The sequence below is a fragment of the Brugia malayi genome (assembly GCF_000002995.4).
Source record: "Brugia malayi strain FR3 genome assembly, contig: Bm_v4_ChrX_scaffold_001, whole genome shotgun sequence".
NCBI classification, from domain to species: Eukaryota; Metazoa; Nematoda; class Chromadorea; order Rhabditida; family Onchocercidae; genus Brugia; species Brugia malayi.
The window spans coordinates 17166503-17193925 of NW_025062479.1; the positions used below are offsets into that span (position 1 = coordinate 17166503).

Consider the following 27423-nt stretch of genomic DNA (forward strand, 5'->3'; position numbering starts at 1 on the left):
ACTTACAGCTAGTCTGTGTGGTTGTCGTCTCTCAAATGCTGCCAATTTCATTGCTGTCATTGCTCTCATTACCATCACTGTTGCATTTTCCATCGTTATTGTCATCAGTCAATTCTTCCATATATCATAAAAGTTCCTCAAACTTTGACGCTTTGGAATGATCAAAATAGATTAGCTAGTCATGAACTGATGATTGCCATAATTATTTTTTCTTTTCAACTTATAAAGATCTAAGATGGAGAGTACTTGAAATTATATTCAAAAAATTTTTCTAATCATGGTTAACACTCCTCTTATTGAAGAAATGTTGGGTAGTCTAAGAAATCATTTCAAGAATGAATCCAGTTTATGTGAGTTATTTACTAACCATTTTTAAACTAAAACATCTGCCACAAAACATTTGTTACGAAAGACTTATTACTGGAAAATAAGTTTTATCGGCTTCAATTAAGACAGCAATATTGGTTGCGACAACAGTTAATGATCACATTTGGACTTTAATTTTTGATTTCTATGTTTTCATTTTTAATACATTGAAGTATGAAAAAAATCATTGGGACAGAATTAAACTTAAAGAAACATTATTTAATACATGCAAAATGATTCAGAAAGCGCTGGAGAAGAACCTAGATCAAAGGAAATTATTCATTTTCTTTGCCATTGCAAACCAGCAGTACATGTTGCGATAGTTTTCTGTCATAATTACGTTTATCGCTTATCGCTTCATCGGAATTCTCATTTTCTCAATCAAAAAAAAAGTATCTTATCACCTTGTGACATCAAACAATTTCCATTCATTTCTTTCTTCGCTCATTATCATTTCATTTAATCAATTCTCCTGCAGTCTTGGAGTGTAAAAATCAGAAGTGTTTTTTTTAATTCGTCAAAAAAGATGAAATTGTTATTATTCAGAAATCCATTTCCAATCCGAATCATCATCAATATGTGGTATTTTTAAACAAGACAACGTCCTGGAAATGTTATCATCGTTCCCTCTCCATGCCATTGCAATTTCATTTGTGTTTGAATTAAGCATTTTTGAATTTCATCAGATTTAGCGCTTACTTCACTGTTTAAAATTCAAATTCGACTATTCTTGTTCCTTTGGTTTCAAGTCATTTCACTCTTTTCTTATCAAATATGTTAATGTTTTTTTACATTAATCAATTTTCTGCATTCTCGTTTGAAGATACCGCGCAAATGACCCACTTCTAATGGTAATGAATTTAAAGTGTTTCTACAAATAACTAATTTGTTGTTTCCCAAAAATTTTTTATTCATTAAGATAGGCTCATGAAAATAATTGGTTTTCTGATTCGTTTTAGCAACTGATAATTATTTCAGTTACTTAGTGGTCTTCCAGTTATTTGAACCTACTTAATCAGCAAATTTAATTCCCAAAAAGCTTTCATTCGAAAACATCAAGCAATGTATCGCTAACTCTCATTTGAGAGATTTACAACAAAAGATTAACGAAGTTGATTTTCATTATAGCCTGGACATTGCATCCGATGAACTTCTTTAGCAGTTCAACGTCACGCCTCATTATCCCACGTTGGAAACGACCGGGTACACAAGCAGTTCAACATGACACACTATCAACCAATTGTAAGTATGCGAGCACTGAAGGGCGCTTTTCAATTATTGATAAAAGGTATGCCGGTCAACACATCTTCATTTATAGAGATCTTTAACATTCAAAGCAATATTTATAAATCAATTAATCTGATAGAGTTTTCAAAATTTTGAAATAGAAATTATCTCTTATTTTGTCGGTTGATAATTTTCCTTTTAACCCATATTATTCTCATAATTTATTTCCCACATTAATTGCGATGGTCAGATTTGAAATGTTTACCATCAAACATTTCATCAAATCGCATTTTGTATTTTAGACATAAAGAATCAGCGAGTATGGAGTCATCGGATTCATCATCTGACGATGAATTAGATTTGAAGGACAAAAGTAGGAGAAATTTCATTTATTTGTTTCAGTAATTCTATGTCTTATTTTCGCCTTCATTCTGCATACTATTCTAAGACTTTAAAACTTAATTTCATTGGAAATATATTAAATTTCATTGGAAATATATAAATTCATTGGAAATATATAACAAATCTGAAATATAACAATAAAACAATCAGAATATCGAATGATTGATGCACTGGTCTCATCCTTTTCAATCCCTTTAGGCAGAGCCTTAATTGCCATCATCTCGCTATGTTGGGAGGAATAACTTTTTAGATTTAAACGACTTCCTAACATGTGGCTCGAATGCAGTAATAAAGCGCAATTAATCCAAGCTGCCTCATATTGATCGGCTCGTTCTGACTGCAGAATCTCATATCTATTTTTCCAGACAAGATTATGTTCGATATTTTTCTGTAAAAATTTTTAAAATCAGAAATTTTGATAATCACAATGTTAGTAAAATCTATCTATCTGTTACCAAACATATCAAAGCATTTTTGATTGCAGAAACAATCTTCACCGGAACCAGATACGACCACTATGTTTCATTCCGGTCATCAACAGCAACCACTGCATCTTCACAGCAGCAATCACAATCCGGGCTTAAGAAGGGTAAGCAGATGAATGGATCACGCTTCAGAGTAAGTTTTTTATAATTATTAGAGAAAGAATATGATATATGACGAACTGGCTGCAGATGTCCCACTTACAATTTGTTCAAGATGGATGCGATTGTTACAGGATCAGACTCGATATTTTAGTTTGGCTTTAAATCCATCAGAGAGTACAATCTTTCTGAAAGAATGGTGTATAGATTTTTTATAAGCAACAAATCATATCTACATAATATTAAATAATTTGCATTATTAGCATAAATTAGCAATATGTTTTAAGGATAAAAAAAAAAAAAAAAAACGCATATTTCCTTCTCACTGCGTAACAAAAAGGAAATTTGCTTTTTGCACAATTGCATAGATATCAAAAACGATACGATCAGACATTGATAAGATCATAGTGATTAATTGAATCTGTAAGACAATCATTGAAAAAAAAACCGATACCTGATAATGATGACAGTTCTGAACAATCGAACAAGATTTTTGATATTGTTTCGAGAATAATTGTTAATGATTCTTTCTCGACAGCTCCATCCCGCTCACCCACTTCTAATCTTCATTTGATTAGTCGTGAATAAGCGCTTTTTAGGTGTCTAAGGCTGAAAGACCCTTCATTAAATAATTATTGAAAATTTCCTGTGAACAGAAAACTACTTAAAGACGGTTTTTAGCTTTTCTACTACTTATCTGATGATGCTAATTCAAAGTGTGAGCAAAGGGCGTTGGTAATTTGTCAAGCAGTAATTAATTACAGTATCCAATAATTTGCTGTTAAATTAGTTAATTCAAGAACGATATGTAAAATTAGTGATGATGGGTTGAGCAAAATTGGTGTTGCTGTTAAATGAAGAATAAAAATTAGCAAGTTTGTTATCAGATGGATAGTACACAGAACGCAATGGTTAGCGAACACGAAATACTTTTTGAAGGATTTTAAAACTTTGTAAATCGAACATAAATGGAAATTGGAATTGAAACGAGATTGCTAGTCATATTTTATAAAGGTTTTACTAAGTCTATTGGCTAGGTTTAGGTAGAAAATTACATTTCTCTCTAATTTGAACATAAACTTTCTTACTGAAACATGGCGTTCACATTTGTTTATATACGTCCACGTTTGGACTTATACTGTAGAGAGAAGCTGAATGCATTATTATATATTCTACGAGAAATCAGAAGGTATTTGATACAATTAGATTTCATCTTGTAGAAGTACAGAGAAGTTTCTATCTTCCAATTAAAAATGTAATTTTCCTTTAATAGAAATGTTTTCCATCCTAATTTATATTCTTTTACTTATGGGTAACTCTCAATTTGCAGGCACTCCATAAATTTATTTTTTACGAAGTAAGTCTTTCCTATTTCAGCTTGAATCAAAATTATAGTTAATTAATGTTTATAAGTAAAAATTAAATTTTAACTCACCAATGATCTTAATTTTTGATCTTTTTAGCAGAAGTTTAAAGTGATTATTCAGCTATTTTCAATTTTAATCTGTCATTTTTTTAAATCGAAAACTTCCTCTGTCAAGAAATTACCAAGAAAGTAAAGATTACATTATTATCCATCATTTATCTCTAAATTCCACTTTCAACGACTTGAAAAAACTAGAGAAATTGAGACAAAACAGTGAAGACCTATGAAAAATATCCTGGATTTTATTAACAGAATAAATACAAGAGCACTTTAAAATTACATAATTGAGGATGGGACAAATATATCTTACAAAGATGTTTAAATTGTTCGAGTGTTTTTTCTAGCTGTTAAAGTAAGGTATCCATGATGAATTGTTTAGCATCAAATAATCGATTTTTTATTTATTGTCAGTCAGTGATTTGTTCTTTTTTTTTTTTTTTTTTGTTATCTAAGAGAAAGTTTGATGAATTCGAGCATGCATTTTTCATTCAGTTCTTTTTATGGAGTTCGAATATGTTTCGACTTACTGCAGTCTTGAAAAGTTATTGAGTAATAACAATAGATTAAGTCAAAATAAGTTGAAGAAAGTCAAATTTACCCTAAAAAAGATTTAACAAAAAAAGGCTTAACCAAGATAAAATCAGTAGTTGATAATATTTGCAGTCATTTTGTTCTTCTTCCTTCTTTCTTTATGTGATAATCTGATAATCGTTTATAATAATTCACAAGTAATTAAGTAAAATCTTACATATTTTACTTGTTTATTAAAATCTTAAGCAACATTCTTGAAGTTACGAATGGTTTCGTAAAATATTCACTGAAATGAGTTTTAGATATTAGCTTGACAATTTTGATATAATTTAGCATTACCACGCATATCTACTAAGCAAATAAATACATTGGGTAGAAAAAGACAAGGATGAAATGCATTTATTTTGTAAAAAATTAGTATACCTTCAGTTATGAGCTAATTAAAACAACGAGATGCGAGAACCACTTTTTGCTTTTTTGATATTAAGTTAATAATATTAAAGTTTGATTCTATTTTTCAATAGTTTTCTAGTCATCAATTTTTTAACAGGAACTATACTTATGATAATATGAAAAAAATGTGGATACCAGAAAAAATAATGATTGAAAATCGTTATCATCATATTCTGTGTTGCAGATTGTCCCCGTGGAGTCATGTTATGAACGTGGTCGTTGGGCATGCTGCGATTTCTATAACACGGAACCCGCTAAGCAGCAACGTGAGCGCCGTACTTCGCCACTACCGCTATTCAGCAGCTCGAGTAGCAGTAAATTCCTAGCTAATTAAACAGAAAATGCAAATTGAATTATTATTTAAACTGTATTGAGTAAAGTGATCAGCAAATGAAAAGACAGTCTTCATGAAATGAGTTTAATGAGTTCGGTTGTCATTACTAGCTAACTTGTTTGTTCGATCTTTTATCTGTTTATCGTTTCAATGAATACCTTCTAGTGTTCCACACAATTGACGCTATAGTTATTCCAGTCGTAAGTACGGTTTACATGTCTTTCTTACTAGCTAAAGTTTTATTTACATTATTTATACTTTTCTATATTTTATTTGAAAATTATGCTTTAGAAGGTTTTCATTTCTTACAGGAAAAGTTAGATTTATGTCAATCTGAATATAAAGAAGAAAAAGAAAGATGCTATAAAAAGAAAAAAGTCTTCTTACTAGTCTTTTTATATTCGTTAGTTACCAACGATATTTGAAAATAAATTTAAATGCTCCGAGATAATACGCGAAAAGTTTTAATTCTTTTAAACAAAGAAAGAAACAAAATTTTTATTGAGCAAGAAATCTTTCAAAACTTTTTTTCAATGAATTGTTGGCAATCTCAATCATCCTTTTAAAATATCTTTTGTTGTGTCAAATTCTGGAGCTAACTAACACCTGAATGTTTCTGGCATTTAAGCTTTTCTGAAACATAAAAAACAAATCCTTTTTTCATTGTTTCTTCGATCCTACAGTTTCAATCATCATCTCTTATTAATTTTACATGACAAAAATCGGAAAATTTGTTAGTTATAAAACGAATGCCTATGAATTTGCTTTCTGATAGTTTCGCTATACTAATTTCAGTTACATTTAGTGGATGTGGGCATTTTGCATATTTTGATGAAAATTATCTTAAGTTAAATTCACTGAAGGATTCAAAATTCAAAAAGTCTACTTTGAAACGGATATCACTGATGTGTAATAAGGGCCACTAAAGGACATCATTTTATCTCGTTTCAGGCCTCAAACAGGAAGGTTTTCAGAGTGTGAAATCATTCATAAAGTATAGCAATATCGACTTTTAAACAAATGTGAAAGAATACTTAAAATTTGAATTTGAAAAATCTTTTTTGAAATTTCAGTGAACTTGAAAATTATCTTTTCTTCTATTACAACCCAAACTATATTTGCATGAAACATTCAGAATAGATATGATCATCGAAAATTAATTCTCTTTGTAATTACAGGTTTACCCACAAAATCCTTCAAAAGTACCTGTAAGTCGTCGATGGTTTCGCCGACCGATAATGTGCCGCATACAGCTCCTCCAAGTGATCAGCAGTTTACAACCTTCTTGTTTGACTTCTTTGATGAATCCGATACTGGTAATCATCTTCCAACGAAAGCAGTTTGTTTTTAGAATTTCATGATGGCATTCAATTATGTTTGTAGAAAAGAAAAGTAATTTTTTTTTTCCTTCTCGGTCAAAATATGTCAGAAGTCCGCATGCTGTCTGTTGATTAGTTAAATTTAGATGAAACTGAAAATGTTAACAATTGGAGTGAATAAACTGAACTAATGATGACTGAAATATACAGTGCCAGCAAAAACATTTTCTCACAAACATGTCGAAGTTCTTCCTTGCCAATTGATATCTCACTGTTGATTGTTTTGCATACATTAAATAAAAAAATATCAGCTTCTTTAAAGTAAACTTACAAAAAAATTGGCTCTTTTAACAGCCAATTTTTTTCTCATATCTTTCTATAATAGCTCTCTCTGTCAACGACCATATCGCAACATTTATAGGAGAAAATGAAAACTTTTATCGTCTTTTTAAACTTTGCTCTTTCTTTTTTTTCCAAATGTGTTTAATTTAAAAATAATTAAGATGAATTGTTCGTAACATTCTATTAAACAAGGGTGAGACGTAATGAGTTGAAATTTATTAAGTAATAGCTGTACCTTCTGTTGCCAAATGTTGATGACAATTAACCATCAAGTTCATAGACACTAGCTTTCTAAACAATGCCAATGAAGATATCCGCTTAACTATTTCGTTTCATTAGATCACTGGTTTTTTCGAATTTTAAAGCAGGGATTTGAGCACTTTTATGACCACTTTTTGATTGATCACCGTTGAATAATTTGTACATTCATAGATGCGAATAAGATTTCTGAAGGTTTCGTAAATTTTAACTGAAATTTTGAAACTAGATAGCCCTTCATTTTTGACGGTATTCAAAATTCCTTATACTTGTGTAAATATATCATATGGACTAATCAAACCTTTCTATATTAGTCTTAATTCTCCAGAAAAGAAAAGCTCTAGGTTTTTTTGATTTAGAATTAAATTTCAATCCCAAATTTCTAAAAAATGGAGGTCGGAGCTAATTGCTTTTTAATCCTCTAAAATATTCCAAATTTTGAATTTTTTGGTGATAATTGAATAAAATATTCCAGATCAAGAAGTATGACGTTGGATACTAAATATAAAATTTCTGCAATTTTGTGTAACTGTACCTTCATTTAAGTTTATAATTATTAAATCTAAATGAATGAATCGATCACTGTATTTATATATGCACGTTATTCGCTGTCAGTTGTTTACTTCTGTGGATAATGTTTATGCAGATTATATCAGAGTGTAGAGTCACATGAGTTGTGCAAGTTCATCACTTTTAATAGACTCCATCATTTTTTTTTTAAAGTTCACCATTTTTTGAAGTTTTTGAACGACATTTTTGTACCAAACGTCTAAAATCGCTGTTCACTTATTCAAGATTAAAAAGTAATTGACATAATACGAAAAGTTGAGAGTGGCTTAGAAGTTTTTCAAAATTTTGATGATGTAAAAACATTGAGATGTAAAAATTTGTGGGATTATATAAGTGATAGCATACTTGTTATACATATTTTCTCGTCTCAAACCATCATGTTATTATTGAATTTTTTTTTAATCAGCGTTCGATCAAGAAGCTACTAAGATGTTACACAATGCTTTACTTTAAGTAGGAATTTCAAGTTGAAATCTTTTTGTATAAATAGGAAATTTTGGGATGAGATGCATGAAAATTCATTTTCTGGTCATCTGTCGTTGCGAAAAGTCTACTTCTTTCATTCAGAAGAGAAAGAAACTGATATTTTTTCTCTTCTCGGTGCATGTTTGATGATATTAGACTGGATTAAATTTCATAGGCAACCGACAAATTCTTCAGTTTACAAAAAACCAGTGAGAGGCAATTCTCAGAGAACTTTCTCTTCTAACATATTCCCATCCCTTGGTGAAGTTTTGCAAACAAGTTGTGATCGCGCTGTAGTGGTACGGAATTATGGACAAATGGTTGGCAAACTGGTGAAATGTGAGCGGTATTATTATTTGAGTTGAATGGTATCAAAAAAGCTCTCACTAAGTTGATGCTAATAGTCGTTTAATAGATTGAAATGCGATAAAATTTCTGCTAAATTATCACTTACATCTTCTTCGAGCATTTTTTAATGTATTCCATCAAATTTTTCTAACTTACATTTAATTTAATACAAGCTATGACTGTTGAAGTAACTTTTTTTGCCTTCTGAACAATAAAACAGGTCTTTTCCTGATTCAACAAAAGTCTTAGTGTGCTCAAATTTAATATTAAAAAAACATCTGTTAATGGTTTAACGAAAAAGGCCTATCTAGTGGCCATTTAGCAAAGTTGCTATTATCTTCATTGTTGTAATATATAATTTGTTTCACTGGCACTTGAATTTTTCAACGTCATAGTGATTTGATATGATTCATTCGTTCATTATTGATAAGCAAATTCTCAATCCATTCATTGTGAGCGCTATACTTTCCTTTTCAATTAGTTCTGAGTACTACGCAATGATAACTGATGCAAATTTGTTACTATATAATAATGTATCACTTATTAAATTAATCTGGAAGTGATCCCTCTCGTTGCCATTTCAGTTTTTTCTATACACGATATTATTTTAGTTAAAGTGGAAAGGAAAAAATTTTTTCAGTCGAAATTTAATCAGTTTCATAATTCACACAGAGTATCATTTTAGAATTTTCATTTTTTGAATTATTTATTTGCATGAAGGAATGTTTGCAGTAGTTAGGTGATATGTTCGTAGTAAGTGATAACAGTGGATACTAGAAGCAGTTATCAGTAGTCGTTCTTCAGTGGTAAAAAATAGTACGTTCCATTTCTCAACTATAGTCAATAATTTTCTGTTTTTGCAATTATTTACGGAACTGCTACTATTATTAATTGCTTGAAGAAATTCGAATAATAAAGATATTCCGAAATTGTAATGACATGTGAGGAAAGAAAAAAAATAATGACAATTCTAAGCAAAAAGCCGTACGGTAGTGAAATGGGTGAAGTGATGTGTAAGAGTTTAATTATACCTCTGAGTGTGTATCTCTACTTTTGCGCTTCGTTTCCAGTTTTGCTAACTGTTATTATATGAGAATATATAACAAAAGCAAGGGAATGAATGAGAGCTTTTAAATTTAAAAATAAGTTCGAAATTTAAAGGACGAATAGCCTCGAACCTGATGACTGTTGTACGCAATTAAAACGAAAATTTGAGATGCTTAGTTTCATTGCCCATTCCAATGAGTTTTCAGTCAATTTTAAAAAAGTAGAAATTACTCTTTAAATACTGACACCTTTAGTGCATGCAGCAGAAAGATTAATTAAAAAAACACTTTGATATTTTAAGTTAAATAAAAATAATAAAAAAAAAAGCAATAATGGCAATAATAACAGTAATAATAGCAGTAGTAAAGTAATAATAATAATAATAATTCTACGATTTTGACAAGCTTTTTTGCTATTGTTTTTTTTTTTTTTTTTTTTTTTTGAATTGTTGTTCGTTTTTACCCAATAAAGCTTCTGATATAATGAAGAAACTTTGTGTTCCAATTTTAAGTCGAATTTATTTTTATGGTAATTTAAATTTGTTCTCAGTGAAACCCATTAGTTTTAGCATGGTAATTACAGCAGAACTCAACAGTTATCATCAAATCATTTGATATCACAAAAAAAAGCCGTTAAAATTTTATTGGAAAACAACGCAGACAATGAAAATAAACCAAAATCAAATGTAATGGAGACTGGACTGGGTAAGATTCTCACCAATAAACCAGTCTGAAAAATCGTTAAAATTTTATTTTAAGTCATCTTATATATTTCAACTTTCTAAAGAAGAATTTTTAATTTTTGATAAGTAAGAACAAGCAATTTTCAGGACAAATTTTCAGAAATTTCTCATTCATCTGAAGATTCAAAATTTAAGCACTTAAACTGGAAATGTTCAGCATTGAGTGGACGTATGACACCGGTGGAAATGTTGAACAACTTTGGATTAGAACGATCGTTGACAGCAACGTATAGTGATAGTCGATCCATACTGGAACTATTGCCTGGAACAATATCACCAATTGGAAATTCAAAATTGCTGAAATCAAATGAACCGATCGAATGTGAAAAGGTCGAGAGGCATGTTTTTCATATTATCATACCTTAATCTGAATTATGTTATAATCACTAAAGCCAACTATATGCTCCGGATGCAATTCGGTAGAGCGGGAAGAAGTAGCAAAATAATATAAACAATTTTTGAGATTCCAACAGTGTTTTAATTTTATTTACTCGAACGTCACTTTTTTTTTGTGGTTTTTTTTTTTTGTGATTAATCTATCAAGCAAATTTCACTTACACTACAGAATCTAATTGAAATGTGGAATGGAGTCCGACAGTCAAACTAAATCATTCATCTTCAAGCTGGACTCATAGAATATCCACATCTTGTGGATATTTTAGCAATCTCCATAATCTTTCTGGCTTCATTCCATTTCATTTAATAATGTCTTGAATACTGCAGCAGGAGACGCTAAGTCATATTTTCCTATAGACGTTTAAAGAATTGATCTATTTTATTAAAGAAATGATTACAGGTAACTGGATAAGTAAAAGTAATACTTGCCAAGTAAGTGATTCTGAGTGGTTATTAGCATGTGCATATTTCCCAGTAGTGAACAACTGTTTAGTTGTTAGAAAATATTCAATCATACAAATTGCAATAAGTTAAATTTTAATGTCGAAAATTACTGTGTTATTCTTAAGTTATAGATAACTCATCAAAAAAAAAAAAAAAAATCGAAATAAATCAAAGTGAAAAAATGAATAAATGAGCAGCAAGGGAAATGAATGCAAGATGACGTTGGTAAATTTTAGATATGAAAAGTAGGTAAGTTTGTGAACATTGATGCCTTACTTATTATCGTCACAACTTGTACTCTTAGTCTTTGGTCGTCAAAGCATTTCCCTTTATTTTCCTGCTTAGGCAGATTAAATTGCTTTACTTTGTATGCTGTCATCTTGTTGAAGTAAAATCAGTCAGTATTGAATTCTAGCTTATTTTGAAATCCATTTATTCCGAATAATAATTTATCCAAATAGAGATAATTTTTCAAAGCTGTAATGTAAGATCAGTTTATGTCAAAATGAATTTATTTATTCAAACTCTCATATAAACTCACAAACTTGTTCTGTAGCGATGCATCTTGTCAAAATACCATGCATCATTTGGTTTTATGAGTTTATATGAGAGTTTGACCAAATTTGGTCAAATTTTTGGCTACATTTGGTCACAAATTTATACAATCATTTTTTTTTAATTAAAATTTAAACAGAATTTAAAAGATCCATCCGGTTGGTTTTTCTTTATCAACCATCAGTTGGCTACTGTCTTCGACGTCAAAAACATCTGTTAATAAAGGAATCCAATTCCTACAAATGGAGTTGCTAAATTTGCGCTTAACTGATATTATATATTTTTCATGGTTCATTCAAAATATTAAAGTTTTATAGAATCTAACAAGCAACTCTAATTCAGAATTGAGGAAAATTGCAGATCTATATGAAAAATTGCTTAATCATGACAACCTGAAATTCAGGCAGTTCTCAACGAATTAATCGCATAAAATGAATATATCTAAGTGCTCACTGCAAATTTTATGAGACACCAAACTAAAGTATCTGAGCGAATACTTTTTCTAGATGCCAAATCTCCGAAGTACTATGACAATCCTATTTGATGGAATTTACATTTGAAAAGATTAAGAGGATTTTTGAGAAAAAAAATCAAAGAAAGTGAAGTTTCAGCAATCTTAAATGCTCTATTTGCTGCAATTCTGTATAAAATTTATTACTGTTGCAGAACTCTTTCATATGTACCATTTATCAATTACTATTGCCTTCTTATCTACAAAAACTTTTTGCCTTTATAAAGTCAATTATAGTCACCGACTTTACAATTATCATTAACTTTACACTGATTCTTGTGATTAAGCAAATTATTCATTTCAAAGTGTTGCAGTAAATCAGAATGCCTTAATTTCGACAAGTGCAAAGTTTTGTCCATTTTGTTGAGTCAGAAAAATTTAAATATCCCTCTTGAAATTTAACATATTTCATCAATATATGCTTAAGTATTTTTTAGTGATGGAAATGAAGCTGTATGAAGTCAGAGAGTATAAGTGGTTGATGGAAAGAATCTGAATATAACTGCATTATCATCGTTATTTGATCTACGAAATTCTTGGTGACAGATAAATTTTCTGAAATTTGCTGCTTAAGTTCTTCTGGAATGTTTTTTGTGATAGTTTATTTGTAGTAGTAGTCAGTGGCGGAGAGATGAGGATGGATACATAGCAACACACACACATATATATATATATATATATATATACACGCACTACACTTTCAAGCATCTATTGGCTTTTATACTTTGGCACTTTTTGAAAGCTTTGACTTATTGAAAACGACGTTATGGCTTATGGAGATGAGAAGCAGAGAAATAAGAATCCATCAAGAATGTCGGGAGCGCACCATCAGCTGACTGCCAGGCCGATGATAACTCAATACTTTCTTCCTTTAGAAATCTCCGTTATTTATCCATCCTTTCATGTAAATGATTTCGTCCTCTGATGCTGATTGACTGACTGATTAATCTGTCCTCATTTATGCAGAGGAGTCATTTTTACTAACATATCAAAGAGTAAATGTGATAAGTACGTGGTCAGCGAGTAACTGCCCATCCATTAGGCGTGACGTAGAAAACTAATCTCTGGGAATGAATGCTCTGGAACTTGTAGATTGACAGACTGACAAACTAACTTCATGCTTTCATTCTCAGAACTGGTCTAAAGCCTTGTTGACTGCATTTTAATAGGAATAAAGTGAAATGTAGGTAGTCTGCTCTATCTCGTCCAATTAAATTAACTGCTTCATTTATACTAATTAGATTTAATTTATCCATTCTGTCAAATAAATGACTAATTAATTGTTTGATTAATGTGTCGATTTTCAATAGTTTTTATTTCAAATTGACTCAGACTTTTGGGTTTCAATTTAAATTTCAAACTTTTTCTTCATTTCCTTCACAAATGAAAGTACACGGGATTGAAATTTCAAGTCCTCGTTTGTCCACTCATACAATATCTTTCCTAATTTTTAATTTGCCTTATTCTATCTTCTTCAAAATATTTCATGTGTCGACTTATGTTACTTTTCATTTCCTTATTTTCCCTGACATCACTGATAAGACTTGCATTTTTTATTCTCAACTGTAATCCACTATCTTTTGTAAGAAATCTTTGCATACTCATAGCTATTTAATAAATATACCGTTTTAATAACTGTTTTAAGTTAAAATTTTGTCTTTCCTCAAGTTCATTCGGTGTATAAGTTAGAGCTGTACTTTATCCACAAAAAGTTTTCTGACCTTTCTTCCTGTATTGTCTCGAAAGTGGTCATCATTTTCGGTTCTCTCTGGAAAAAGAGCTGGGGCATATATGAGATTAGTTCTATAGTAAGCATAGCATGTTTTCGCCAGTCTTGTATTGTCACTGAATGAAGAAGGACGTTTCTCGTTGTCATTATTGGTTCATCAATCCTTGTATTCCATAATGTAAAACCTTTGAGGTTTTCCGATTTTCGCTGTTCTTTTATTTGAGGTCAAATTTTGCGTAACTTCCTGATTCTCCATAGATTTCATCACTAAATAATTTCTTTCCATCTAGTGATAGTATGACAAGGCACTAAGTTCATTTCCATTTTATTCCTTCTTTACATTCCATGTTTTTTTTTTTCTTTTTTTTTTTCATCACATTGAAGGAAAGAGCCTAAAAGGTAAAAAAGACGAAATTTATTTTACTTTCATTTATATTTACATTTATATTTACTTTCCTTTAAGTATGCTTCTTAATTCGTTGTATAATTTCGATTACTTTGTTACATTGTCGTTTTTCCATACTTTATTTTTTCCCTCAAATTCAATATTTACTTTTTGCAGTGCACTTTGATAAAAAGCTTATGTGTAATTGTGAAATATAATTTCCCGTTCGCATTTCATCTTGTTTTGCAGCCAAAACCTGTTTAATGTCATTGGGTGATTATATTTGGCTCAGCAAGGAAGCACTTGTTTTTAAGTAAGTTTCTCTAAATATCTTATTGCCTAAGGATTCCAAAACCCCTAATTCTCAGACATGTTTTGTTAATATAGACGAATTCATACTTATATTTAGTACAATTCTACCAGGTCTTAATCATAAATGGTAGTTGATAAGTGATAAGTTAATGCATTACAGTAGGTTGTGAACAGTCGCGAGATATCGTTTCGACCATTTAAGTTGCATTTTATTTATTAAAGTGCTCAGTTATTATTAATATTAGTGCTATGCTAATAACCTTCAAGCTTAAGTTGGCGCCTACATCCGCACTCTTTTGAAATCAAACTTACTGCGCATTTAATATATTCAAGGATAATATATTGATAGCCGAATAAAGTTTGATGTCACTTTTCTTCCGTCTCTTTTTTAGTACCTTTTACTTCTCATTAACTCTTAATTCTTCGGTCCCTTTTGACTGAATTGATCAGAAATATTGTAAGAAAGCAGTGGAAATCTCCAAAAATTATTTATTTGTTTAGGAAATTTCCTACATTTCTTTTTCATTACAGTTAGGCTTAAGCACAGCTTTGTTAATATAATCTAAGTAAATTCAGAAACATCTAATGACAATTGAACACAAAACAAAACAATGGCCTTATCCATTTTTGGGCACAATTTGGGTCCTGTGAACTGCTTTACTGCTTTTTCCTTTTCGTTCCACAATACAATCCGATTGAGAAATGCTTCATTGTGATTTCTCGGAATAAAAGAGACAATTCAAAGCAACGATTTTTTTCTAATTAGCAGTCACTTCATGAAATGAACCACCAGTCCTGCTTCTGCGTTAAAGTACCAAGTGACGGATTGTAGAGTGGTGACATTGAGCTTTTCAGCAATCTTACGTGTACATAAGAGGATCAGCTCCATGATTGCTCCTAATTGGTCATTCATTGTTCACCCCAGACGACCAGTCACAACTTCTTTTATTTTCAAATTCCTCGGTTCCTTCGCAAAACTTTATGACCACAGGTCTCATTGTTATTACGAGTTCTTTCAGCTTATAAACAAAAATTCACTACAATTTGCTTTCATTCCTAAAATTAATCCAACAGTAAACAGCAGAAGTTATTAACAAGAAAACATGATACAAATAAATGAGCATTAAAATCATTTGTTTAAGATTATATTCCATCATCAAACAGCAAATTCAATACTATTCAAAATCGCAGTTCCCTTCGCAATTTTTCTGTGACATTTTTACCTGCCATACAAGTCGATATCACTCTCATTAGCGCATGTTTGTTGCAAATTTTAGCTTAAAAACTTGGAAACTAAAATTTCAGTGTTCTTTTATCAGATACATTTATAAATTGCATCAACAAAAATAACAATAAGATTTCAAAAAGAACAAAAAGAAAAGGAAACAGTGAATACTGTTTGTGTTACAGTTGTACGATACGGCGTGCGGTATACATCACATTGTTATTTAGTGATCACCGATCGTCACTTGTTGACTGACTTCTTGTTGCATTGTTAAACTATCACTTGTTTTTTTTTTTTTTCTTTGATATGTTTTATAATTCAGTAATAAGACACTTATTTTCGGTTGGGAAAATATTCTCATCCTTCCTCCTTCTTCCTTTCACTCATTCATATGCGTAGATCTAAGTGTTGATGATGCTTATATTTCTTCTTGTGTATTTATTTTTTATTTAAATTAAAAGTAGTATTTAGAGAGGGGATATTTAATTTTACTTGATTCATCAGTCATTTTGAATTTTCACAGTCATTTTTATTTTATTCAGAAAAATCATAATCAAAACGTTGTTTGGTTTCAAAGATAGTAGATTTTGAATAAAAATGATTTGATACAGTTGATTTCAATAGAAAGGTAAGTGCAGTTCCCGAAGGTACAACTTGTTTAAATTTTTTTTAAAGATTTTGAATTGTAATTTTATTGCTTCACCATCTTTCCTGAGACGATTATTACAAATTGAACGAACTCAGCGATGAATATTTTGTCATACGATTACTTGTCTGTCTCAGTGTTTGATGAACGCTTTTAAACAATGTTCTACTCTTTGATTCATAAGATGGACAAAAACAAAATGGTTATTATTGTTATTTTAATTATTTTGAATAGCTCAAACTTAGAATTTCCTTTTTGTTTGTTAACGATTATGGAAAGAGATTCTGAGTGTTTGGTTGTAACTTTTCAAAAATGCATCGAAAGGAGTAGAGTTAGAGCAAAATATATTATTTTTATTCTGTTTTATTTTCTTCTGTGTTTTACTCTTTTGGTAGATTTTTGCATTCATCAAAATTTCGTTGCTGTTTTTATTACTTAGAGAGTAGGGATTGGAAATTCTTAACATTTCTTTTCCTTATGATCGTTTTGTTCTGAAATGTAAAAATAACCTGCTGGCTTTCGCAGCATGTACAACAGTTTAAGATAAGACTTTGTTCAAATTTTAAGTTTTTTAAATATATTTGAGTTTGTTAAAAATTGAATGGATTAAGTATAACTTCAAAATTGAAGCAAATGTCGAATATAAGGATGAAGGATATTTTATGACGGGGACTTTTCAAATCAAGCTGATAATTTGTTCAACTTGTCATCTGTGACTATTAACAACACTAAATTATTGCCATGCTTGTTGTCGTCTTATGAGATTTGGCAGAAAATAAATTTTTTGAAAAATCCCATAGATTTTTGTCACGCTTGATGGTTGGACGTGTTCGGCGTTCTTCGTTGCGACCGGATGGGAACGCTTATCAGACGGTGAAGTCTTCTGACTATCATCATCTAAGATCGATTCAAGCTAAACGCAGAAACAGGTTATATCATGCTCTTTTCACCTCATTCTTTATTTCCACTCTCTCATACCTCTTTCTCTTACTGTCCCATCATTCCGTTTTCTCCCTCGATATCTGTTCGAAACCGGTTAGTCATTATTTCTTTCGTACTCATTTTATTCATTAATAACTTCTGGGTTATAATAAGATGGTTAAATATAAAGAATGAAATTTGCAAAATTTCAAGCAACTTTTCTGGAGTCTCATTCACCTGAAAGCTTGGTACTGTCCTGCTTGTCGTATCTTCTTTGACAGATATCGATGGATAAAATTTATGCGCCTAAAGTGATAAATATTAGCATATCAACTATGAATTTGCAGAAAAAAAGGTTATTTGTAAGTATTACTACAGCTCTAAGTTGAGAAAGATATAACGCGCAATGAGAGAATGGATAAAGAGTTTTTCTTAATTCGGTTCAACTGTTCAAGATTTCAGGCGGAAATATCTGGTAGATCGTATCTACAGTACGCATTAATAAGATCAGTAATCCTTTCTCCTTTCTTACTTTCTTATTTCTTTTCTTTTACTTACTTTTTCGTCACATCGTTTTTTCCTCTATTTCCTCTTTTTCAAAATTCTGTCAAAATTTTCATTGGCACTTTTTATAGCTTCGGAATTCAAATTGAAAAAGGAAGATGCTTAATTTCTCGCTACCAGAGTTTTGCTAGGAGGGCATTTTGAAAGATGATATTGACTGTAATGCGAAACGACTTGCAAATAAAATAATTTTTTTCCAACTGGGAAACTCTTTTAACTAGTCACCAAAATAGTAATGATTTATTAAGTGAGGATAAGGTGTGAAATAAGCTGTGAAAATGTAGCCAGGTGTGAAAATAATGAAGTTCATATGGTGGTTATTATGCACTCCCCTTCATCTTCTCAAGCTTGGTTAATATTGCAAGACACTATAAGTTCGTGTGGCACTGATAAATTTCAAAAAAATACAGAAGCAATAACAAACGAAAAATTTTTTTAACAAATTTACAAATACGATTGATTGTTTTTACAATATAATCACACCAAATACTTCAGTTTATTTGCAGTTCATATTCTTTCCAAAAGAGGAAGGCCCCAATAAATTTCCAAATTCTATGTCCATTATTCCAATTTTAAACCGCAATTCAAAATTTTACTCGGAATGTGTCAATTATTAAAAATACACAAATCCCGTATTGAAGCAAAAAAATTTCTTGATTGGTGTTTATGTTTATTTTTCTTTTAAAATATGTGAACTTTATTGTTTTAAATATTTTTTCAAAATAAGCAAATTTCTGTTGAAAAAATGCAGTTTTCAATACTCAAAACAATGTCTAAATTATGCAAATTTTTGATTATCAAGATTCCACCGAAAAACTTATATACATATAGTTAGTAGTGGATACCTTATTGCATTTGACCGGTTGTGCCTTCATTTTAGTTCGCCGGCTGGTGGAACCGTCGTTGCCGCAAGTGGAACTGGTGCTAATACACCGATTATTGCTATCGACGGTAAAATTGAGCAGGCAATGGTTAGTTTTTGCCTGTTTGTTTGGTTATTCGGTTTCACACATAGGAAAATCTAACTTTTAAAAGGATTTGGCTACATTTTATATGTTTTTCTTGATGAACCGGACTGCTTTAGACTGAAATGAATACGTGGCTGGACTACGGCTAGACTAGGTTTCAAAACTATGACTCCTTTTGCTTTTAAATTTAAACGCTCTCGTTTGCAAGTTTTTGTTCGTACTTTTCATTATCACTAAAATGCATAAATTTCTAATATACTTTGATTCAGCTTCCCGCGTCTAATTGTGTCAACTGTGATACAAATATAATTTGGAAACAGTATGATTATTAAAATGCCACGATGGATATACTAAAAAAACTGCTGATTATAACATTAAACTAGAAAATATCTGAGTTGTTGATTTTAATATTTTTGTTTTCGAAATTCCAAAAACTGTGCTTACATTACAAAATTTTTATGAGAATTTTGAATTATGAATTTAGGATTTAGTAAAGACTCATCTGATGTTTGCCGTACGTGAGGAAGTTGATGTTTTAAGAGCAAAAATCATGGAATTGGAAGCTACCGTAAGTGTTTTCTATTTTCTTTTTTTATTATGCCTTAAAACTTAACGAAACTGGGAAGTGTATTTATAGGGTTGATTTTATGGAAGATTTCAGTTAATAAGAAATCACTAGAAATGAGATGAAGTTGAATTAATCTGTTAATGGTATTTAAAAACTATTCTGTTCCTTTTTTTGATACAATCTTATGGTTCAAGATATGTCAGATTAATGAAATGCAATATGTAAATTTTAGATTTTGCAACTGGAGGCTGAGAATACAATCCTCCGTGAGCATGTGCCGGTGGAAATTTTGAATAAATTAAGTTTGCAAACGACACCGCCGAATTCGACTACAACAGCTGCTGCTGTCTAAGTGCCAAACAGTTTAATTTTTTTTTATTTGACCTCCTCGTTCTTAGTAACAATAATGTATATTTTCCCTACTGCTTTATTTCCGGTATTCGGTATTTGTTGTCAATCATATTATGATCCATAAACATACTTCAGTGTTTTTTAAAATTTGCTAACTTTTTTTTCATATCGTAACAGGGAGAAAAAATTTTGAATTTTAATGAGTTAAAGTTATTAGCAGATGGTATTTTTTTGGTTTCAACCAAATTCGAAAATCATCATAGTACAGTGATTGCTTATGGGTAAGATTTTTTGTATTTGTATACAAAAGTTCTTTAATATCGATTAAATTAATCAAAATTGAAAACCGTCGAAGGGAAAACTAGCTATATCATCCTGTGGAATATGTAAATTTATTTACTGTTTGGATTTTTTTTTTTTTTTAAGCTGAGTGAAACGGGTCATTGTCCATGTCACTCTTTAATATTTCGCAAGTAAAATTACCCGTCATTTCGCTCATGAATGTCAATTAGTTTTAGTTAAAGTTAGCATACGTATGTTAATTCTTAGTTTGTTAGGATTTATTAATGTGCCGGGATGCAGTTAGGATTGTCTAGTCATTCAGTAATGTGCCGGAATATATTTGCCTAATATGCATTATCAACAATTCACCTGTTGATGCTTACCACTTTGTAAGAATCTGTCGAATCTTTAACCAAACGTAGCGTAGCACATGTTTATTCTTCTAACGTCAACACGCTTAGCACTTCGTATTTGCTACGAATTTCAAATGCTACCGAGATTGATGCTAACTTTTCCACAGTTTCCTACCATCTTTTGATAATTGTTTCCTTTTTTTTTTTCAAAAAAAAAAAAGAAGTTTTCTAGATTTCAAATTCTAATGAAATTTCATTCTTTGGAAAGATGAATTTTTCTAGAATTCTGAAATATCCAAATGTTTGACATGGAAATTTTGGATTCTTTCAATCAAGCCACGCTTCCGGCTCTTATCCTAATCATTTCCAATTTTTAATTTTCAGCAGTCGTTATACTGAATCAATTTGCATTGTACATAAAAAGTCACCATGTCTCTTCGTCTTGTTTCATGTACCACTGGCAATATCTGTCATCCTTTTTTTTGATGTTCTTAATGATTGTCTCATCTTCACTGTCCTGTCTATCTTCAATTTCACTTCTCTAGGCTATAAAATTTGCAATATATTTTTCACTTGAGCAACAAAAAGTTGAATAATTCCCGATTAGAAGTTGATTAGATACTTTTTGGGTTTTAAGCTTCATTGCTCGAAGTTAAATTAGAGGGTATATCAAAGTATTTTTTTTTTCTTTTTTGAGAATTCACTTTGAGCCTTGACTTTTTCCCATTGAAAATCTCATTTGAACGTGAATTTTTCCGGTCTTTGTTCTTTCGTCTTCTTCAGGTATACTCGTCGTTATGCATGTACCCTTTACCATCATTGCCATCGTTTCATTTCAGTTTTGCATTTCTGCGGTACACGCTACCCTTTTTTCCTAAATTTGCAGTTGAAAGCTACAAATGTGACTTTTGCTGAATCTCCTTCCGCAGCCAGCATTCCTCAAACTTGCTGGAAAATGTGTGAGCAGTTGCAGTCTATTTAATAAAACGTATGATAAATAATTATAATTATGTACATGACAAATAATTACTGCGGAAAAATAGTTCAAAGCTCATGGCGTGTATTTCTTTTTCACCCTTAACCATTATTTTTAAATCAATGTGTTTACCACTACTGGGTCAAAATAAATTCGTACAGTCATTCGTTTGTAAAAAATCTCCCTATCTATATTTCTATTAGTTTGAACTTGTATTTATCCAAAAAGTGGTATTTCCGGTCGATTTTAGATTGGTTTCTAACAAAAAGTTTGACACGAATAAGTACTAGTTAAATCTCATTGCCACTGGGATCGGATGCATTCGCGAAAAATAAGATTTAAGCTTCCCTTTTAACATTGGTATCATTTTAAACACAACCTCACCATTTTAACAATGGTAAGTATGTTAAAAATCAACAAACTGTATCGTAGTGTTGTGATGCAACAAGTCGTTTACGTTGTTTAACTTCTGAAAAATGAAGGAGGTTAATGAGGACAATTATATAATGTTTAATGTAAAAATGAAATCCCTTATAACATGACATAGCTTTTAGAATGATATGAAAACAGAAAAGAAAAGAAGATCTTTAAACATATCTCTGAAAGCAAAACTAAAGAGTAACCTTTGTTGTAATATTACTACCGAATGTGATGACAAAATGCATAAAAGGACGATTAAAACAGGACAGCGAAACAAGCGTTACTGCAGAAACGCTTGTTGGATCAGTAAAAAGAAAAAGTGGCTTAAAACTCAATCATTACCACAGAAAAACACTGAAATGAATAAAACGAAAACGTCTACACAATTAAAGTGCGGGATTTTAGGAGGGAATAATTAATTAACTCACAATTACTGAAATAACTAAACACATAGTCTGGAGCATTGACTAAAATCAAAACTTTGCTTTAGCTATATCAAAACAAATCAAAATTAAATAGAGGTAGGGAAGGTGCAATCCTGAATATTAATTTCTCATAAAAGGTTCTAAAATCACTTAAGCCGATATCTCACTCCCCTGTACTGTGTAAAAAGGATGCAAATAAGGTGCGTATAAAATATATCACTTGAAAAGAATTCACTCCTAAAAGATGAACAGCACGTCCTCCAAAAGAAGATAACAGAAAAGGATGAACGCTTCCCGATTTTTTGAATTTTGAAATACTTTTTAAATAAAAAGTGTTCATTTGAATCTAGTGTTAAACTGAACTATAGGCGACGATCTTAGGAAAAAAGGAGAAATACAATTCATGATTTCACGAAAGTCATTAAGGAGAAAAAGAAGGCTGAAATGACGTCCTGAAACACCAAATATAAATTCCGAAGATTAGATGCACCATCAAATAGGACACGTTTAATGAAATCGAAATTCAGAATTAAGTTATGCTTCAAAAGGGTGAAAATTATGAGACTGATGTGAGTACCCTCTTTTGTTAACAAAAAGAAAAATTCAAAAGCCAAGATGTGAAAATGTATAAATCGTTCTGAATCACAGAACTTTTAAACTTAAAGTGTTGCGCTGAAGTATACTTCTTTCCACACAATCATGCAGATAAGAAAACTCAGCAGTATGAGATCTAGTGAATTAGTGCCATGTTCAGAGTGGTGTGCCAGAAGGTAAAAAATCTCATAAATCTCATTAAATCCTATTTAAAAACCTCTGCCTACGTAATCTGATCCATTTCAGAAATTCTTGACCTGCAAACGCAGAATAAAGTAGAATTTCACAGAAATCATTCCTGGATGAACTCGCTTTGTTGTTAGAAGTTTTTTGCTAAAATCTTGAAAAATCGGTACTATGTATATAAGAAGATAATGTTTTCCCAACCAAAAAAAACAATATAGTGAAGCACATAACAAACTAGTCAACGTGAATAAGATATTCGAAATAACAACATCAGACTCGGTTTTTTAAATATTAAAACCATGATTTACACTCATTTACTCTGCAAATATTGATATTATATCTGATATAAAAAGAGATGCGGATTAAGCAACGTAATTATCCACACTACGTTAGTTTAAAAACAAATTATTGTTGTGCAAGAATCATTCCTGAAAGACCTCCATTGCTGGCTTATAATTTCTTGAATAAACTTATTTTCAGTAGAATAGCTTGTTTTAAAAACCTATTTGCAAAGGAGATGGCCGTATTGCCATTGATAAAATCATTTTAAATAAAGATTTGGAAATGCACAGTAAAATTAGATAAACCATGGCTTGAACAGACAACAATTTGAAAATTTAAACAAGGAAGAAAAACCAATGGAATAAAATTAAAATGCAACTAACAGATCAATGGGTTACAAGTAATATGTATAAACGAATTAATCTGCTTCGGAGTCTGCTGAAGTGAAGAAACGTTGGAAACACCTGGTCGAGTGAGAAACTGATCAGCAACAACATTAAGGCCTGAGTTGAACACAGAAATCAAGCCCGTTAACTGACGTTCTTCAACACAGCATTTCTTTATACTACATGAAGACGGCAAACGAAGTGCAGATGTTTTACGTTTTCGATGGTGCAAAGGAGTCGTTGAACATAATGAACTACTTCCAAAATCTCCATTCTCCTCAGTTTCATCATCAGTGGCACATGAATAAACATTATCCGTAACAGATTCTGGAACCACAGAAGCAGCTGTGTCGGCAGAAACTGTTAAACAATCAAAGCTAGAATCTCGACCTGATTTATGCGCTGCAAATTCCTGCTCCACTTCTTTTTCTTTTGCTTGCTCGCTAAACAACTGCGATGAAATGATGTCTTCCGAGAAATATATATCTGGAAGAGATGTAGAGTCATTATACATGTGTTGCTGGGTTGTTGTTTCATCCATACCGTACATTTCTGGACCAGCAAACGTATACTGTAACGGTGCAAGACGAAGTGTCGAATAACCAAATTCGATTTGTTCCTGTTTTACCAAATCACTACAGTTACTATCCAAATGCATTGGCTCATGACTGAAACGAAAAATTTTTAAATTTGGAGAACTTCCTGGAGAGGAAAAAAAAAACGACTTATGAAAAGTGCTTGACAATGTTTTAATTTCTTGGACAAAGGGAAAAAATAAATGTCAGAAACAATCGTAAACACATGCTAAACAAGAAAAACACACATCACTCTGCTCAGAATTTGGATTTCTTTGTTTTTGCACAATAAAATGGATTTTAAAACAAGGAAAATTGCTTAAATTACGTTAGAATTTTATTACTGCTATATTGTGTATCTAAATAACCTCTAAAAAACCACTTTACTACACACTCCCACTTCTTTTTAATGATGCCCTTACCATACATAACTCCTTTAGGATATATTTATATTGTATATCTGAATATATCTGGAAAAAAAAATATTGTATATCTGAACTACTTTAGGAACTTCGGGAAATATTTCCTCACTACTTCAAAATCTGCACCAAGACTTAGCAACAATATTTTAAATTGTATTTCACACGCACTTTAATTACACACTTTAAACTATAATTTTGCAACATAAAGCTGTTGCTGCTCTCTTGAATTAATCTTAACTCTACTCAATAAATCAAACAGTTTCGATTTCTACCTTTTTCATCCCTTAATGTTAAGAGTTCTTACTTTTTGGATAAATCCAGCAGGTGAGTTGTGTCTTCATCTGCACTCTCATAATCGAAATCATCCATTTCATCCTCTTCGTCATCTACATCAACATAATGAGACGAAGAAAATGTATCCAAAGCCGGCATAGGATCTGTATGTAGCACCATCATAGAGCTCTCTGCTAATCTCGGTTCTTCTACCCACTCGGAACTATTTGCGAACATCGGAAACCTAAAAAATTATTACGATTGTTTTTATCACTGAGATTCTCTGAGAAAAGAATTATCCCTGAGAGAAAATACCTACATGAATAAAATGAACTAACCTTTTCTGTTCATCACGAGCCCTCCTCAATAAATGCAGAATTAATAAATTCCGATGCAGCTTTGCACCACCCCGTTCACTTTTGGAATTAACCATTTTGGCGCATGAAAGACGAATTAAACGATTACACACTTCGGTTTCAATGATTTCATCAACATCACTAACTAGAGGCATTTCTGTAATATTCCACCAACATTTACACTTTGAACTGTTCAATATGCACAAGAAATATATGACAGAAGGAAACCTGTCCGAATGTTATGCAATTTCGTTTATCTTAAAGGCAATAATAGGGGAATTATGATGCAAAAAGCGAGTTTTACTAAATTTACGGATCTGCTCTGCATCAAGTACTGGCATACTGTACTGTCTTATGTAACAACTCGTTTCCATGTGATTTTTAAGCTTAGAACCAACAAACAACCCAACTCATACCACCACAGCTTTGATTCTCAAAACTCATTGTGTAAATGGTCAATCAGTAAGTTTTCCTAGAAGTCTAATACAAGCTGTGGAAATTTTATTTTTAGAGTGGAAACAACGATATAGTAATACAGTGTTCGTAAATTTCGCAAATTTGTTCCAAAGAGAACGGTGTGGTGCGGGGGAATAAATTCATCTACGAGCGAGCCATAGCGAAATGTACCATCCTGTAAGCTTTTTCGAGTTTGAGAAGTGCCAAACAACCAATGTCTCCTCGCTGTGCACTAGGAGACATTAAGTCTATGTACCCGCTTTTACTCCTGTCCGGGGGCATTCCGAATATTCAACGATAAACAACTTCTCTCGGCAATTTAGCAACTACTCTCAAAGTTTCAGAGCCACCTAAATGCTTGTTAGGGTATCCCATCACTTCCCTTCTGATCTACGAACATGTAGACGTACACTTTGGCATACATGAAACTAATAAAAAAGCATAGCACAGTTAACAGAATCATTGATTATCATATCACTGTAAAAAAAAAAAAAAACACACAGCACTGGCCCATGAGTTGACATGCTCGTCTGCGATGCCAACAAACCTTCCCCCTCTATATCTCTTTACTCGGGAAAAGGTCGGGAAAGATGTGTAAGAATTCAGTATGGTGGGTGGGTGTGGAAGCCTTCCTGGTGGTGTCACGATATCCAACACGCAGCTAGCTTGCACCGTGTCGCTCACTACGGTGACATCACCTGCCCAGCATGGTCAACAGCGCCATCAATAACGACGACAACAACGCAAACAAAGCGATTACAGACGACGCAGCAGCAACGCCAATCCGAATTCACACACTCCTGGACCACTCCGCTCTCTTCCTGCGCCTCCTTTGCGTCTCTCTCTCTCTTTGACTAACCGAATGGCACACCTACGCCTAACAGACAGTTTTATGAAAAGACTGGGACGAGCCACGAGTAACAGCACGGAGACGAAGAATGGAACAGACGAAAGTACATGTAACAGAAAGACATAGAAAAGAAGAGAACGCCGGACTTGAAGAGAGACATAGACATAGAGTGAGGAGGAGTATTGGGGATTGGTATAGATGCATGTATCCTCCTCATTCTGCTCTGAGAAGTGCTTGAACGCAGCCCAGGTGAGAGTGCATTGATTGGGTGGGGAGCAGATTGATAGACAGAAAAAGAATGAAGGGAGAGAGTACATGGTAAAAGATCAAACATTAAGAAATGGAGCATGACATCGGCACCAATTGGCAGTGTGCCAGTGCACTTGGAATTACTACTCGCATCATAGCGAGGTTTATAATCCCGGCCTTCGGCAAATTTATGGGAAGTCCCGGGGCGAATTATTCCACTTGCCACATTTGCATTAATATTTGCAGCAGCTATTTACCCAAACTGTAACTTCGAAAGTGGGGGCTTGTAACGGCGGCTGTTGCATTGGTAACTCTGACAGGGTGACAGAACCTTGTCATCATGGCAGTT

At 31.9% G+C, this 27423-nt stretch overlaps 3 protein-coding genes across 3 annotated transcripts; 2 read left to right on the forward strand and 1 right to left on the reverse strand.

Annotated features, from left to right (window-relative positions):
• Positions 1-1511: 1511 nt before the first annotated feature.
• Positions 1512-10780, forward strand: Bm9518 (Uncharacterized protein; the record flags this gene model as incomplete). Its single annotated transcript, XM_043075157.1, has 7 exons — positions 1512-1654; positions 1896-1966; positions 2480-2613; positions 5174-5303; positions 6502-6662; positions 10241-10376; positions 10572-10780. 7 exons carry the CDS (start codon positions 1512-1514, stop codon positions 10778-10780), a joined length of 984 nt encoding a protein of 327 aa, XP_042931091.1.
• Positions 10781-17433: 6653 nt separating this feature from the next.
• Positions 17434-19990, forward strand: Bm9520 (Uncharacterized protein; the record flags this gene model as incomplete). The annotated part of the gene is made up of 4 exons (XM_043075158.1): positions 17434-17546; positions 18983-19073; positions 19555-19638; positions 19871-19990. The coding sequence occupies 4 exons, from the start codon at positions 17434-17436 to the stop codon at positions 19988-19990; spliced, it is 408 nt and encodes a 135-aa protein (XP_042931092.1).
• A 3895-nt stretch (positions 19991-23885) lies between these two features.
• On the reverse strand, positions 23886-25674 carry Bm9521 (Uncharacterized protein; the record flags this gene model as incomplete). The annotated part of the gene is made up of 3 exons (XM_001897909.1): positions 23886-24561; positions 25195-25407; positions 25502-25674. 3 exons carry the CDS (start codon positions 25672-25674, stop codon positions 23886-23888), a joined length of 1062 nt encoding a protein of 353 aa, XP_001897944.1.
• Positions 25675-27423: the final 1749 nt, after the last annotated feature.